We start from the raw sequence: 17,585 nt of genomic DNA, 5'->3' as shown, positions 1-17,585 counted from the left end.
CTTCATCTACGTTCGAGTAATTAAACACTCTAGTGACAGCTCCAGCTTTATCAAGAATGTGCCAGGTTTCACTATCCAGCATCGAAATAGTCGCGGGTGCTGTCTCCTGTGACAGCTCTTGTTCCTGTTCCATTAGGTCACCGAATGAATACCATGAGCTGGATTCTCAGAAGTTTAAGACAAGATTCTGGTATGTACTGTTTTCACCGGATTTTAAAATAGACACATTAATTTTATTTGAGTAATGTGGTTTAATTTTTACGTAATTAATGGCAGAACAAATACAAATTGCAGCAAAATTAGTGAAAATTTTAACCAGCTTGTCCTACAACCAGCTTGCTGTCAAGGAATTTGTCAAGCTCTGTACATTGTTTCACTATTATAACTATAAAGGCATTTTTGTGTGAGGGGGTGGGGGGGGGTGGGGGTTGGAGAGCAAGTTTGTTTTATTGTATCCTTTTTTTGTTGTCAAATTTGAATGTTTGCAAGCCTCGGACTTTGAAGAATTTAGCTATATACATTATTGTACAGCCTGAAAATATTTATGTTAACTTTGTTTCTAGTATTTCTTTTAAACTTGAGCTGATGCTGTTGTTTAGCATCATAATCACTCCATTGAGTAATGTAGTTCCTTACAGGACTGTCTATAAGGACCTGTTGTGGTGAGATACAGGTATTAACTTTGTAAATTTTGAGGCTCTGATAGGGAAGAGATCACTAAATCTTCAAAAAACATTTTTTGTTTCCACATGTTCGGAAACACAAACTAGAGCCCGACATTTGCGTGGGAATTTGTCAGTAGAAATCCAATTACTGGTAGAAGATTCAGCTTTAGTGTATTCTAATCATTCTGGTGATGGTAGAACTTGTTATAGAATCGATCCATGTCTGATGGAAGCTTGGAATCCCAGGGGGTCGTGTCAAATGTGATTCTCAAACAACAGTATGAATTCCAGCACAGAGCAACTCAAGAAGAATTTAATTGTTGTGTTTCATGTTCTTCATTAAATTATGGTTTAATATTAATGCCTTCTGATTTATTATGAGAATTTGATCGTCCTTGATATTTGAATAGTACACCCAGACTGGTTAAGAGTGAGGTGGCAGTTTCAACAGTTTGAAAGCATCAGGCAGGAATGAATGTGAAATTAGTTAGTGAGAGGATGAAACCGTTAGTTACTAATGTGTGTGAAAGCATTTTGTTTTAGTGAGATGATTTGTCAACAATATTAAAACATTTAGTTTTGAGTGAGATTTATTCTAAGCATTGTGAAACCTGGTTATGTATGAGATGACTTGTCAGCGATATTAGCTGGTTTCCTTGATTTGTCAGCGGTGTGAGGGTCTTGTTGTTAGTAAGATGATTTGTCAGCAGTGTGAAATGATAGGTCATAGTGAGATTATTTGTCAGCAGCATGAAACTTCTTATTAGTGAGATGATTTGTCAGCAACATGAAACTTTTTATTCGTGAGATTATTTGTCAGCAACATGAAACTTTTTATTAGTGAGATTATTTGCCAGCAACATGAAACTTTTTATTCGTGAGATGATTTGTCAGCAACAGGAAACTTTTTATTCGTGAGATGATATGTCAGCAACATGAAACTTTTTATTAGTGAGATGATTTGTCAGCAACATGAAACTTTTTAGTGAGATGATTTGTTAGTAACAAGAAACATCATATTATATGATTTGTCAGCAGTGTGAATCAATATTGGTTGTTAGTGAGATGATTTGTCAGGAGTGTGAATCAATATTATTGGTTGTTAGTGAGATGATTTGTCAGCAGTGTAAGGGCATTTTAGATTGTTTAAGTGAGGTGTTTTGTCGGCAGTGTGAAAATGTTTAGTTTTAGTGTGATGTTTTGTAAGCAGTTATAAGAAAATTTGGGTGTTATATATATATAATTAAGATGGTTCATCAGCAAGGAAATTGTTTTGTTATTGGTGAGAAAGTTTATCAGCAGTGCAAAACTATCTTTGGTTTTAGAGAGATGATTAATTAGTAGTGTATAAGCATTTTGATTTTAGTTGGCTTTATCATTAATTTAGAATTTAAAACAGTTAATCAAAAGTGTGATAGAACAATAGATATTTGTAAGTTGGTTTATTAGAAGTGTCACTTGGGCCATTGTGACTATTGGTTTATTAAGATGGTTTAAGCAGTGGTGAAGCTATAGAATGTAAATACTTAAGTATCACTTGAATGGGATAGTATCAGCAATAGGTTTTACAGTAGTACAGCAGATTAGAGTATAAATAACTTAAAATAAGGTGCTTGGAATACAATTTAATTTATTAAGTCTGAATGTTGAATAAAAATATTAGTATGGTTCTTTCGTCGCATATTTTTGACAATTTACAGCAGTTATAGACCACATCTAAAGGCTGGCCACTGTACAGAATATTAAATAAGCTGTATATATGCTTAAGGCGGTGAATATGAAAAGAACAAGTAAAATTTCTACACTGAATGATCTTTTCTGCAGTGTGTGTTTTATTGGTTGTAAACTTGGTGAAAACACAGGAGAATTTTTTTCATGTTTTCTTTAGTTTTCTCTTGTCTGCTTGGATCTTTGAAGTAAATATTGTATTTGATGTGTTTTTATTAACTTTTCAAGTGCTATTTTTGAGTGATGCCTAGTATTTTTTTTTTATTTCCAGGAGTGAATCATTGATATGTTGATATGCCTAGAGTAATCAGGTTTAAATGGATTAGCTTCTGACATCCGCTGGTGAGTGCATTACATTCATTACAAAAAATGTGTAATCCAATTTGTGTAGTGCTCATCTGGATATCCTGTCATACAGCTAATTTACATTTCTGAAATTTGCTTTTCATGTTGTGTGTTCATAAAATATACATGTTTATCTAAGTCAAAAGGTAGGTCTCACAGTTTTGAAGTTCACAAGATAAAAATGAAGGTATTGATTTTGGATCTATTCCATCTCTGAAAATTATGATTTAATTAAAATTAAACACAAATTTTAGATTCACCTTTTGTCCTGTGTTAGGTTTATACAATTTCATGGTGAAAAAAGTTCCTTTTCATTAATATACTATGTTGTTTGGATTTTAACAGCTGGGAAAAACTAGTGTTAACCCATGGGGAAATGTATAGGAGTGATGAAGGGGATGTAGGAATGTTTTAACAAAACTATAATGTTGAAAAGTACAAAACCCTTTCAGTGGTGAAACAAAATACAGGACTCTTTTGAAGCTTTTAGAAAGAAATTACTCCATTGTGTAATCAAGTTATTATTTTCCCACGTCTGTGTCAATGAACAGGTTAAGTATATAGACTGAATATAGACATTTCCTTACTTCCGTGATAGACATTTAGAAAAAACATTTAGACATATTACATTTATTAAAGAATGTTTTTATTTGTTATGTCAGTGTTTTGCCCAGGTGTTTATTTAATTAAGAAAAGATGTTGTTTTTTTGCAACCTTTTGCCACTGGTTTAATTTGTACGAGATTGTAAATAGACATTGTATCACAGAAAAGCCATAGAAAAGCTTAGAATAAGTTGTTTTATATGATCAGTGTTATTTTCATTTACATTCAAGTATTAAACAAATAGATACTTAACATCTTCACATATGGGGTGTGTGTGTGTGTGTGTGTTCGGGTTTAACATCTTTTTCAACAATTTTTCAGTCATATAACCGACGGTGTCTACTTGTAGCAGTGAGCACATTTATGCCCAACTTTATAGTGCTGCTTCACTGGAGTATCACGCTGTAGACAGGTGGCATGATACCCCACCCAGTCATATACTGACACCGGGCCGACCAGTCCTAGCACTATCCTCTTAATGCTGAGTGCCAAGCGAGGAAGCTACTAGTACCTTTTTTTACGTCTTTGGTATGACGTGACCAGGGATCGAACCCACGACATCCTGCACTCGAAGCGGATGCTCTACCACTAGACTATATGGGTTGTAGTAATTGTTAGATTCATTATTTATAAGTAACAACTTTTTTTATTGCAAAAAGCGGATAAGTGCTTTTTGTGATATCATTATTTGAGCTCATAGCACAAGAAACATAACCCTTACTTTTATTTTGACAAATTCACGCTGCCTAGCTATTTTTATGCTCCCCGAAGGGTAAGCATATAGTTGTCGCTTTGTCCGTCCATCTGTCCATTACATTTTTGTCCGGAGTATAACTTGAAAAGTATTAATCATTGGCATTTGATTGAAACTTCACATAATGATAGAGGCCAATTTGAGACAAAGTGCAGTGTCAAAGAATCGTAACTCTACCTTACCTAGTTTATTAATTATCTCCCTTTATTATACAAAATAAGGCTTGTCCGTACCCAGACGAAATGATGACCACGGTTTTTGATGGTTGACCATGATACCATGGTGAAAATATGGTCAGGACCACGGTCGGCCATGGTCGACCATGGTGAGATCGGATTGGCCATGGTTGACCATGGTCAGAAAAAGACGATCAATATTTTGACCATGGTCTACCGTGGTCAACTTTTTTCAACCACGGTTGACCATGGACTACCATGGTCATGATTGTCATTTTCACACTTATCAAGTTTTACAATGCACCAAAGACGCCTGACTGCATTTTGGTTCCAAAGGTTTTCCTAGATACAGAATAGTTTTCCTGCATTTATATACAGATTCAAGCGTAAACTTTCATAGTCTGACTTTAATTTATTGTCATCTTAGCAATTTCATGACAAATAAATGACTGACTTGCAAAAATAGATATAGACTGCCATTGTCATGTTTTTTCACGACCCTTTCAATTCCTATTTATACAGTTTTTGATAGTCAGTTATCACCATGGTTGACCATGGTTGTCTGGTCCACAACTATGGTTGACCATGGCTTTTGACTATGGTCTGAAACCATGTTTTATGACTGTGGTGCCAAATACCACAGCCATGGTCAGTCATGGTAAACCATTCCCAACAAATGATCGTCTTTTCTGACAGTGGTCGACCATGGCCAATCTGATCTCACCATTGTCAACTGTGGTCCTGACCATGTTTTCACCATGGTATTTGATGGTTGGCCACGTTGTGACCATGGTGAACCATGGTAATCATTTCGTCTGGGATTGTGTACTTGACTCCATCCAGTTGAAATGAAACTTGGTATATATTTTCAGCATGAAGTGGACAAGTGTAATTTCTTCAGAATCTTCTTTTCCAGATATTTTTCTGATTAGTTGGGGCCCTGCTGTGAACTTCATTTATTTCTAGGGGGCAGATGTCATACAGAATTTATCATTCTTGTTCAGTAAATTCTTAATGAACACCCCTTCGAATAATAAATGGTACTGCCCAAATTGAATGATAGACCAGACCATTTTAGAAATTAAGCAGGGTAAAGGTTAAAATTAGAAATTCATGAATTCATGTCCACATAAAATAGACTTAAGTCGTTCTTGTCAAAACCATGAAATGCAATACCCCTGGAAATAAATTATTTTACAGTACTGTACTTTTAATATCATTTAAGTTTTATCCGTGGGAAAGTTTTCAATATCTATTTTCTATAAATTTTCTAGTCTACTGCTTGCTTATGCTAAGAGATTACATAAGATTTTTCTTTTTTACCAGTAGAATGTATTATTTAAAGTGTATTCCTGTAGGACACGCTTCCATGAACATTTTTATTGCCCTTGCAAAACAGACCAATAAGTTGAACATACAGATGGAAAGACAGTTAAAAAAAACTTGTAATGTCAGAAATGCATTTCTGTCAGTTCTGTAGGGTCACTTGCATGAGACTCTAAACTTACATTTTTCAAATATAAACAAAATACCTGAGAAATATCAAAAAAAAGTTTTGTTCCATAAGGATTACATATGATTCAGCTAAATGCATTTAATGTTCTCGTGACATTTTGTGTTGAGTGAGTCTTGACTTTTCCAAAATATGATCTTCAGTGTCTATAAAAACTGTAAGTTAAACACAAGTCTTTTTTTTACAGTAAAATACTGCTTTGATGCCTCTCAGAATAATTTTGTTTTGTTTTTTGTTTACAATCGTTGACAAATGAATGTACTGACTGCTCTTTTAAAGAAATGTCTTAAATCTTGAAAAATGACCTGCCTGAAGTTTGAAGGGAAATAATCAGCATTTGCTTATGTCTAATCTGCAGGTGAAATACAAATTATTAGAATGATGAAAGAATTACAGTGAAGATACTAAACTATTTACATTAATAGTCTTATTTATGCCCCCCTTCGAAAAAGGAGGGGTATATTGTTTTGCAGATGTCGGTCGGTCTGTCGGTTGGTCGGTCTGTTGGTCGGTCTGTATGTAGACCAATCCGTTTCCGGATGATAACTCAAGAACGCTTGAGCCTAGGAACATGAAAGTTGATAGGAAGGTTGGTCATCACCTGCAGATGACCCCTATTGATTTTGAGATCTGTATGTCAAAGGTCAAGGTCACAGTGACCCTGAACAGTTAAACGGTTTCTGGATGATAACACAAGAACACTTGGGCCTAGGATCATTCAATTCAATTCAATTCAATTTTATTCAGGTTATAAGATCATAAGAATATAATATCATATTAAAATATCATACATCACATAAACATATACGTATTCAATATAAAAGACAGTTATTCTAAGAATATGATATTAATAACTAATCATATGCAAATTTGATCTTATAGCCTGGGATGGCCCATTAAAGTAAACTTAATCACTTATTTCCAATGGGGTCCCTAAAATTATATATCCTGTTGAATGCTGAAATTGTTACAATGACGATATAAGAACTTCACTCGACGATTGACCTTGTTCAAGATTGAACTAACTATTTGATCACCAGAGAGAGACTGGTCAAGTACCACACCCAGATATTTGACACTGTTTTGAGAAGGAATAACACGACCTTTGCAGACTACCTTGAACGAATTGACCTTTTTAAGTTTTTTAACTGATCCAAATAACATACATTCTGTTTTGCCCAAGTGCAAAGATAGCTTATTGTCAACAAGCCACGTCGAACAATTTTCCATGACCTTACCAAGTTTATCCGATATAACACTTGGATCTGTATATATGTGAAAACAATATGATACTGTCATCTGCATACAAGATGAGCTTGCAGTCAGATTCAACACAAGAAGACATATCGTTGACATAGCATAAAAACAACAGGGGGCCAAGTATACTCCCATGAGGCACACCACAAGTAACCTTTGCTGGAGCTGATTGAACCTTATTGATGTTGACCAACTGAGACCTATCAGTAAGATACGAACGAAACCATTCAATAGATTGAACTCCCATGTGTTTAAGTTTATCACATAGGATCCCATGATCCACAGTATCAAAAGCTTTTTGGAGATCCAGCATAACCATTATTTTAGATTTTTTTCAAACAAACTTCATATACATGTTCACCACTATGAGGTTATGGGGCCCATCAAGTTTCAGACAGATTGCCCAAGTAACACCAGGGTTATGGCCCTTAGAAGTTTCTAGTGTTAACTATATAGGGTACTATAGATCTATAGATATGCCAATTTCTGCATCATAACTTTTGATATATTTGACCTAGAACTATGAAACTTTAACAGAATTTAGAGCACTATAATGTGGTTGTGCACAGACAATTTTGTACGGATTTCTTTTTGTAACTTCAGAGTTATTGCCCTTTAATTGTCTAAAAATCCACATATTTGTACATAACAAACTTACCATTTGGCAGAATTTCATTAAATTTCTTTCATTCTTTTCTGTGAACATTTATTATAAACATGTGAAGTTGCGCACCCACACCTGGTCACCCACTTGCCTTGGTCACACCCCCTCCCCCTCCCAACCACACTCCCCCCCCCCACTCCCAATTTTTTTTTTTTTTTTTTTTCATTTCTTAGTTTAGATTTTTTTCAAACCTTCCAAGTTGTACTATTCCCCCACCTCACTTCTCCACCCAGTCATGCCCACCACTGATCATGCATTCTCTGACCCCCCCCCCCCCCCCACTCCAGCTTCACCCTTTTACCTTTTTTTTTTTTCATTTTTAATTTTCAATCAATATTTATAATCAGCATGATTGTGAAATTTTGTTTCCTCTCCCGTTCCCCTGCAACCCACCCCCTAAAAAAATAAATATATACATATATCTATATATAGATATATATATTTCCATTCCTTTTTTTTTTTTTTTTAAATGTTCACACCTTCAACATGTTAAGTTGTGACTGCACAAACCTTGCCCTCAGCCATGTTCAAGATATCTTATCTGTGTTCTCTTAAGGACATCTGATTTTTTAAGTTCAAATGTACATGTAAAACAGCAACACCTGGTGCCAAACCACTCAAAGACAATATTTCATTCCAGTTAAACTTCAAGCTCACATTTCAATTTACTGCATTTAATTTTAAAAGCTAAGCTTATTACAGTAAGCAAAGCCCATTCAAAATAAATTCTTTAGTCCGGATCAGAGTATCATACATTTATTGTGTACTCTTTAATTAAACATTTGTTTTCTGTTAAATTGATTTTGACTAATGAAATTATTTGCTTGTTGTATATTGTAATTTGTTGCACTTTAAAGTCCCATATCCAAATGCTCATAATTCTGTATAACATAATATACACCATAAAAACTGGTAGGGCTATAAAGAGGAGTAAATCCAGTCATTGGATTCAGTAATTCCTTCTATTGTGTTGATTAAAACTTTACATGATACAAATATCGAAGAAAACTGTCACCAAAAGCAGGAATTATTTAAAGAGGGAATTCACAATGCAAGTCAGGCTCATAACCCAAAACATGTGCATCAACATTATAAACAATTTATAGACCTCATGAAAATATTGAGTCTGGATACTTCTGAATTGTTATAAAATTTCAGAATTTGTTTTGAAGGCCATTTTTGTTCAGTGCCGAGTATTGGCTTAAACTTGCATGATTCAGTACAAATTCAGTACAAGTTCAGAAATATTTAGCTATATTTACTGACATATTCAGAAATAAGCAGAAAGTTTTCAGACACTTTTCAGAACACTAAAATGTTCAGATATAGTCCAGGAAGTATTCAGACAATTTTCAAAACTCAGTCATTATTCAGACAGCAACTTTTTCAGATTCAGTATGTTTCAGAACTCAGAAAATAACTTTCATAAGGAGTTACAAGCCTCTAAGCAAAGAATGTTAAGATCAAGTTAAAGTTGTAAAAAAAATAAGTTTTTTTGAATGTGAAATCTGTTTCCTTTTTAATTTGAAACAAAAACATGATCAAAGCATGTGTAATGTCATGATATATTATGTTTCATTAGTTGTCGGTCCACCTTTAAAGTTTTTGTGTTGTAACCTTTAAATTATTCAAGATATAATTTTTGCTGTACTTGAGATAGGTAATTTTTTTTTTTTTTTTTTTTTTACATGTTATCAGCTTGTAATTAAGTTCATGTTGCTGAATATATTAAAGATAAATACTTAGTGGGAATGTTTGTTTCTAACTAAAACAACACTGAAGTTCAGCATTGTCAAGAACTGCATTAATTTCCATTTAATCCCATCAGAATAGTTTCACCACAGATTGATGATTATCATGATTTTTGGAATAATCATCTTACCTGTTGAAATAAATTATACTTAGCATGCTGAAGTCATTTTTTGTTGGCACTATAAAAATGATTTATTTTAGATTTCTCCCGATTTCACCCTGATTATTTGATATGAGAGAAAGTGAGGATTTTTAATAACCTGAAAACTTGGCATTGTGTGAATATAGCTGACAAGATAACAGGAAAATCTGAAAATGATTGGAAAATTGAAGATGTAAACCCTGCAAAAAATATGCAAAAATGCAGAAAGCAAGTTTGCAGATGTAATTATGTACAGGATACAAAGGGAAAGACTGAATTTATTACAGGAACTTAATGCAAGTATTAGTTGTTATTTTGACATATTGATGATGAATTTGCAATTTTTGTCATTTTGTAGATTAACCACAACATGATATGATGTGATAGGTGGGTTAAGATAATGTCCACAGTGGAGAAGGCAGGCTCTGATGAGTCTGCCACCACTACAACAATAGAAACCGTACCCCACCCACCAGATGACAGCAGTGTGACCAAGTCTGAAAAAACCTCAAAAGCAGCTGACACAATTGGAAACCAGTCTGTACCAGAAACTACCCAGAATGCTCAGACAGCAGCAAAAGGGACATGTGGTGGTCAGGAAGAGAAAGGAGGAGGGACTGAAGTACTACACCCATCAGATCTAGAACTGCTTGCTAAATTAGAAGAAGCTAATAGGTAATGAATGATGATTTAATCCTTCAGTTATCTTAGCTGCAGATAAGTAATGTTGTTATCTTATGCACTCTTTGCCTAGTATAATTTTATTATCTTGAATGATCTAAATGGTCAAGACATTGATACGGGATGAATATAAGAATAGGGTTGAACTTGCCTCAGCACTATCTGTCTGATCAGCTTCGGTCACATAGACTTGTCTGGTTTTGAACTGAGTTGCACCATCAATACCGTTTATGATTGTGATTTGAGCCACGCCATGAGAAAACCAAACCAGCATAGTGATTTTTCGATCAGCATGGATCCAGACCAGCCTGCACATCCGCGCAGTCTGCTCAGGATCCATACTGTTCGCTTACGGTTTCTCTTATTGCAGAAGGCTTTGAAAACAAACAGCATGGATCCTGACCAGACTGCGTGATGCACAGGCTGGTCTGGATCCATGCTGGTCGCAAAGCCACTATGTTGGTTTTCTCATGGTGTGGCTTTTATCAACAGAAATTCTACAAAATAGCTATGGCTATTTATGAAGTTTTAACATCAGTGTGACATAATTTTAAAGTTTGATGCAGTAATAAATTTGTTTGAAAATTCAACACCTGATCATTTACACATACTTATACCCCCACAAAACGAAGTTTGGGGGTTGGGGGTATATAGGAGTGAGCTTGGCCATTGGTCAGTTGGTTGGCTGGTCGGTCGGTCCGTTGGTTTTCATGGTTTCCATATGATAACTCATGAAAGGCTTGACCAATTTAAATAATTTTTGGTACACAGGTGTAACATCAGAAAATACAGGTCATGTTCGACATTGGGGTCAGTAGGTCAAAGGTCAAGGTCACAGTGACCTTGAACAGTTAAACAGTTTCCGGATGATAACTTAAGAACGCTTGGGCCTAGGATCATAAATTTTGGTACACAGGTGTAACATCATGAAGTGTAGGTCAAGATCGACTTTGGGGTCTGTAGGTCACAGGTCAAGGTCATGGTGACCCTGAAAAGTTAAAACGCTTTCCGGATGATAACTTGAGAACACTTGGGTCTAGGATCATAAATTTTGGTACACAGGTGTAACATCATGAAATACAGGTCAAGGTCGACTTTGAGATTAGTAAGTCAAAGGTCAAGGTCACAGTAACTTGGAACAGTAAAACGATTTCTGGATGATAACTTGAGAACGCTTGATTATAAATTTTTGTACACAGTGGTGTAACATGATAAAATACAGGCCTAGTTCGACTTTAAGTTTAGTAGGTTAAAGGTCAAGGTCACAATTACACGAAACAGTTAAATGTTTTATGGATTATAACTTGAGAATGCTTGGGGCTAGGGAGAATGCTTGGGGCTAGGATCTTGAAAATTGATAAGGAGGTTGGTTATGACCAGTAGATGACCCCTAATGATTTTGAGGCCAGTAGGTCACAGGTCAAGGTCACAGTGACTGCGAACATTTAAAAGGTTTTCAGCGATAACTTCAGAATGCTTGGGATAAGGAACACAAAACTTAATAGGGAGGTTGGTCATGACCAGCAGATGACCCGTATTGATTTTGAGTTCCAAAGGTCAAAAGTCAGAGTGACCTGGAACATTAAACCTTTTCCGGACAATAACTTGGGAACACTTAGGCCGAGGATCATGAAACTTCATAGGGAGGTTGATGATGACCAGCAGATTAGGGGTGACTATTGAGGCCAATTTTGACTATTGCAATACTATTGATATCGCTTAAAAACTATTGCGATACTATTCTATTGCAGGTTACTATTGCGATACTATTGCAATAGTTATTGGCCATCATATTTTATACAGTAAAGCTACCAACTGGCATTGTTACACAGTGTAAGAGACGGCACTGTTTATAATTGCTGTTAACACACATTGAGATGTTTGTATAACTGAAACGGACAGAAATAATTCTAACATTAAATATTTCTTGCCTTCCTTGGCTTTGGAAAAATAAGTAAAACAATAAACCTATGCAAGGTATACTCAAACGAATCGGCCATTTTGTTGCGAATGTCAACATGTTTAATAAACCAAAGCATCAAAAAAGACGAAAATTAACGGATCGGATTAAGGTGTACCAGCACTAAATGAAGGGCCCTACCGAACAGTTTGCTGTATAATACAAGTATATAGCCTTCTTTCTCCATGTCCATAGCACATTTTCTCATCTAAAATTAACAGGTTATTTAAATATATTTAATCAAAGTTTCTAAGAAACTAAATTTATTAATTATCTCCCAGACTTCTCAGTCCTTTATGGTAGTTTAATTCCGTGAGGGTAATTATTGTAATGGAGACGTTAACATTTTCCGAGGCGCAAATGAAAGCTGGCTCTGTTTCTTGGTTTATAAATTATAAATTATTTCTGTATTTACAAAAATTTCAAAACTATCGAAACTATCGATTGTTGAAGGAACTATCGGCGATTGTTATTGGATCGTGACTTTTCTATCGATGCATGCTATCGGGACACTTAGTATCGCAATGCATCGATAGTTCGATGTATCGTTACACCCCTACAGCAGATGACCTCTATTGATTTTGAGGTCAGTAGGTCAAAGGTCAAGCAAGTTCGGCTTTGACATTGGCTTAGTTCTGTGACAAGGCCATATTGTGGGGGTATAATTTGTCACTCCTGTGACAACTCTAGTTTTTGTTGACTTGGTGCTTAATACATGCTGGGTTTTCACTTGAGATATTTTTATTAAAATTTAATTTTCCTATCCAGTTTTTCCAACCCAGTTATTTTAGCATAAGTATAACTTTGATAAACATACTAGCTGAAGAAAAGATATAAGACCTTTTATATTATTATATAAAAGATTAGATTTGCATTAACCTAAAATATTTACCTGGTTTGTTTGAAAAATTACTATTACCTCCCTTTGTCTTCGTTTTGCATCCAAGATGGATTGGAATAGCTAGACACTGTTTTAAATCCTTGCCTTTTGGCTCAGATTGTTGAAAAAGCCTGATATCTATCAAATGCAAATGTAAAACTAGAAAATATATTGAAATACAAAGAAATACTCAGCTTTTTAGATAAGTTCATGTTGAATAGAGGTAATTACAAAATTTTATAGAAATCAGTAAACATACATTAATTAATTAATTTTGTAAAAAGGATCTAAACCTCTGCAATGTTTCTTTTTGTTCCTAACAGAATATATCATACCTTAGTGAATAATGTCTTAAAATATTGTTAAAATGTGTTTGTCATTGAGGATGTGTAATGATAATTCCTTTTGACAGAAGTCAAGCTTCTACTCTACTCTTGTTTGTTTAGTATAAAGTACATATTCACTGTAAAAAGTGTAAACAGTGGAATGGTTTTAATTTGCAATTTTCCCAATTTTACAGGCAGATAGCTCTGAGTCCCTCCTCTGTGATTACCACCGACCCTACAGAACTTGAACTCATTGCCAAACTAGAAGAGGCTAACAGGTAACTATTACTTTTTTTGTTTTTTTGATTTAACATCACACCGACACATGATAGGTCATATGGCGACTTTCCAGCTTTAATGGTGGAGGAAGCCAGCTGGATGGCTACCTCACATGAAGAATTCAACGCCCAGAGTGAGGCTCGAACCCACATCGATGAGGGGCAAGTGATTTGAAGTCAGCAACCTTAGCCACTCAGCCATGGAGGCCCCTGGTAACTATTACAGTTCAGTCATCACCATAAAGGCAAATTTGCAAGAAATATAAGCAGAAATGAAACATTTAACACAACAAAGTTTTAACCCTTAGCATATTGGACATGATTGATTCTGCCTTTGACCAGTGTAGATCATGATCAGCCTGCACATCCATCCAAATTGAAAGATAGACAAGTTCATTATAGAAATTTAGCAGGATAAGGGTTAAGGCATATCTAGGACCAAAAGACAGCAGTCCTGAAACTTACAAGCAGGCCAGAGCCTACATTGCCTACATGGAGATATGCCAGTAGCTGTTTATTTGGTAATTACTTCATTATATGGCAGTACATTGAAAGTTCTTACTGTCCTGTTTCTAGATTTATTGCTGGTCAAATTTGTGTGGAAATTTGCAGTCAGAATTTGAATTTGTTGACAAAAAAATCAATTAAGGTTTTGTTCATTTATTTCAGTTTACATCTTTGTTACTGATCTTATTACTGATTACCAACAGTTGAGTTAGAATTTCAAAAATTTGATCAGTTGAAAAGTGAAATTTAGATGGGAATGAAACTAAAAATGTAAAGTACATAAATTTAGTGTATGGTAGCAGATATGAAGGAATTTCAGTATTGCACTACTTTTGGGGACGATCAGGTGTTTGAATAATTATTGAACTATTGGTATCTGATCTGTATTGGTCTTGGCTATCATCTCTCGTGAAAGTAAATCAATAAGTTAGATTGCCCTCGGCATGTTTGATAAATTATCTAGTTATCCCGACTGTTACACGCCAGGCGATTATACATCATAAAGTTAAATGACAGTTCATAAATGTAATATTTCTACAGCATGTCATGATAGACAATATTTTCCTTTTAATTATGCATCCGTCATACTGTGCCATTTCTCACAGGAACCTTTGATCTTATTGTGAAACGTGACATATTATTGAGCGTAATTAGTGAAATACTATCTTGTTTATTAATTTTTAGTTATTTTGCTGTAAAGCCATAGGTTACACAGAATTTTTGTAAATGTCTTTTATAAATACATCTATGAAAATTGTTGAAAGAAATTTTGTATTTACAAAAAAATCTAAATGAGCCGCGCCATGAGAAAACTAACATAGTGGCTTTGCGACCAGCATGGATCCAGACCAGCCTGCGCATCCAAACAGTCTGGTCAGGATCCATGCTGTTTGCTTTTAAAGCCTATTGCAATTAGAGAAACTGTTAGCGAACAGCATGGATCCTGACCAGACTGCACGGATGCGCAGACTGGTCTGGATCCATGCTGGTCACAAAGCCACTATGTTGGTTTTCCCATGGCACGGCTCAAATATTTCTACCAGCAGGTATATTGTACTAACATCATAAAGGATTAAACAACATTTACACTTGTATTTCTTGGGCAGTGTCCAGTTAACAGCACATGACTAACTTGACCATGTGACATGACTGTAAAGGTGCCAAGCCTTCAACATGTTCAAGGTTGAAGTTTTTGCCTGAAAAACAAAATGCTTCATATATTGAAATACTCATAGAAGAAAACAAGGATGAATTGTTTCAATGGCTTATTAAACGATTAAAAAATTGAATCAGACTTTTATATTGTTTGCAATGCAAGAATATAAATTTTCACAATTAATCAGTATTTTGAACTTTTTTTTTTTTATTTGAAGAAAAAATACAATGTATGAAAGTATGAATGGGTGCAGAATGGGTGTAATATATGACTGACCTATACATGCTTTGATGACACACATTTGTTAATGTGAACTTTCAATCATGAAGTGTGTAAGGGGAAAAAATGCAAAACTGTATTTGGTAACTTGAATGGATTACTTCCCTTTACCTGTCTTAACAGATGAGTAATCTGATGACATAATACTGACACTTGTGGTTATCGCACAAGTGCAAGGACGGGTCCATTTCATAATTGGTGAAACAACAATTCATATCACTTGAAGTAAATAACAGTATTTTAACTGCTGAGTATGCAAATACCAATAGAAAATGTGCAAGTTTGAGTTCTCATGAATTTTTTCGTATCATTTGTATCTGTCCTTTCTCTGTTCTATTTTCTTCATTTATTTCTCTGGTTATTTGTATATATGACTTTACTTAATATATTTTCATCTCTATTTATAAGATAATTCTAGTATGCATTTAACTAATATCGTATCTGTCACATTGCCTTCAGAAATTTGCATGTTGTTGTGTCAAAGAAAAAATGATAAACTCTCAATGAATAAAAAGAGAAAAAAAACTGCCATGGCTAAGATGCTTCATTAAAATCTATTTATAGTTACGTTTGTAAATATCACATTATCCTGACCTTATGAACATTGATAAGCTGTTTCCTTACTTGGTTTCTTTATTTGTTAGACCCTGTTTACACCATATTGTTCATTTTTCATTTGCCGAACTTTGTTGGTGCAACATTTTAAAATCATGCTTTTTTCATAGATTTGAATTTTAGAGCTGTTCTTAGCATTCGCTTGGAAAGTCAGAAATTAGGTACAATTGTTTGCAGTTGTTGTTTTCCCATCCATGGCTACCGTTTGAATTCTTGTGAAGTTTGTGCAGTTATTATTCATCAGTGGGAGATAGACAATAAATTTCTTGACCTTTAAAAACAAATGCTGAATCTGGCAATGGTTGAAGTCAAGCATCCAGAAGTATGAAATATCCACCATTACAAAAGTCTTACAATTTGTGGTAAACGAGGTCATATCTTTGTTTTGTTGTTATTTTATCTTTATGTCTAAGGGAAGTTATTTCTGGATCTTCTGAAGTGTTTTCCCTATTGTTAAAGTGTTTCACCAATTGTAAATATTTGGAAGTAAATTGGGATTATGTGCTCATGTGATTGAAATAATTGAAACTGAATTCTGGAACATATTCATATATATTTGTTTTGAAATTGGATAGAAATAGTCATGTTCATTGTACAAAAAAGGTAATATTTATTGTTTGATTTATTAGACTGTTCAAGATACTTGAAAAGCCAAGTTTTTGTCTTTAACGTTTATGACAACAATACCAAAGACCTCAAGCAAAAATAAACTAAAATTTTTTTATGAATATGGCCAGACTCATGGTTCATGTAAAATGTCTGGTTTTATACAATGTTGAATTATTAGCAATTAGTAGAATGTTAGCAGAATAAATGTCAGCATTTAGCAGGATGTTAGTATTTAGCGGAATATCAGCATTTAGCAGAATTTTTGTATTTAGCAGTATGTCAGCATTTAGCAGAATGAAGTAAACAATTGTGCCAGAAATCTGCTATGCCGTGGATGGGTCTGCCCGCCCATGGACGTCTGAGAAGTCTTGGTTTCTGACAACATAATAATAGAATAACTGCACGTGCAGATTTTGTATTTTAACTAGATACTATCTTGTTTCTTGTCACAAGTTTGTTACACCCAACTTGAAAAGATAACTGCTTTTGTTGTATCTAAATACAACGCAGCCTATATATATAGAACTGTACTGTAGACTGAAATTTGTTTGTTGTACATATTTTTTCTGCTCTGAAGAGGTTAATCTCCTTGGAATTGGTCAAGTTTTTAATTAGAATTATACCTTTTAGAGGGGTTGATTAGGGATGAAACTGTTATGACTTTGTATACCCCAGAAAATGAAGTTTAGGAGTG

The 17,585-nt window shown here is 34.6% G+C and overlaps 1 protein-coding gene across 6 annotated transcripts in view; it reads left to right on the top strand.

Annotated features, from left to right (window-relative positions):
- Nucleotides 1-17,585, top strand: part of LOC123554964 (ecotropic viral integration site 5 ortholog-like) — a 95,727-nt gene that overhangs the window by 18,675 nt on the left and 59,467 nt on the right. For 4 of the 6 annotated variants that reach the window (XM_053525015.1, XM_053525011.1, XM_053525013.1 and 1 more), the window contains exons 2-4: nt 2,665-2,735; nt 9,959-10,275; nt 13,642-13,725. In XM_053525015.1, coding sequence (XP_053380990.1) covers nt 10,001-10,275; nt 13,642-13,725 — 359 coding nt within the window. In that variant the 5' untranslated portion in view covers nt 2,665-2,735; nt 9,959-10,000. Of the gene's footprint in view, nt 1-2,664; nt 2,736-9,958; nt 10,276-13,641; nt 13,726-16,734; nt 16,886-17,585 lie in introns of those variants that run through there. The other 2 variants (XM_053525014.1, XM_053525017.1) reach the window with 2 other exon arrangements.

This window comes from Mercenaria mercenaria, chromosome 15 (genome assembly GCF_021730395.1).
Source record: "Mercenaria mercenaria strain notata chromosome 15, MADL_Memer_1, whole genome shotgun sequence".
In the NCBI taxonomy this organism is placed as follows: domain Eukaryota; kingdom Metazoa; phylum Mollusca; class Bivalvia; order Venerida; family Veneridae; genus Mercenaria; species Mercenaria mercenaria.
This window is presented reverse-complemented; position numbering and strand designations above follow the sequence as displayed.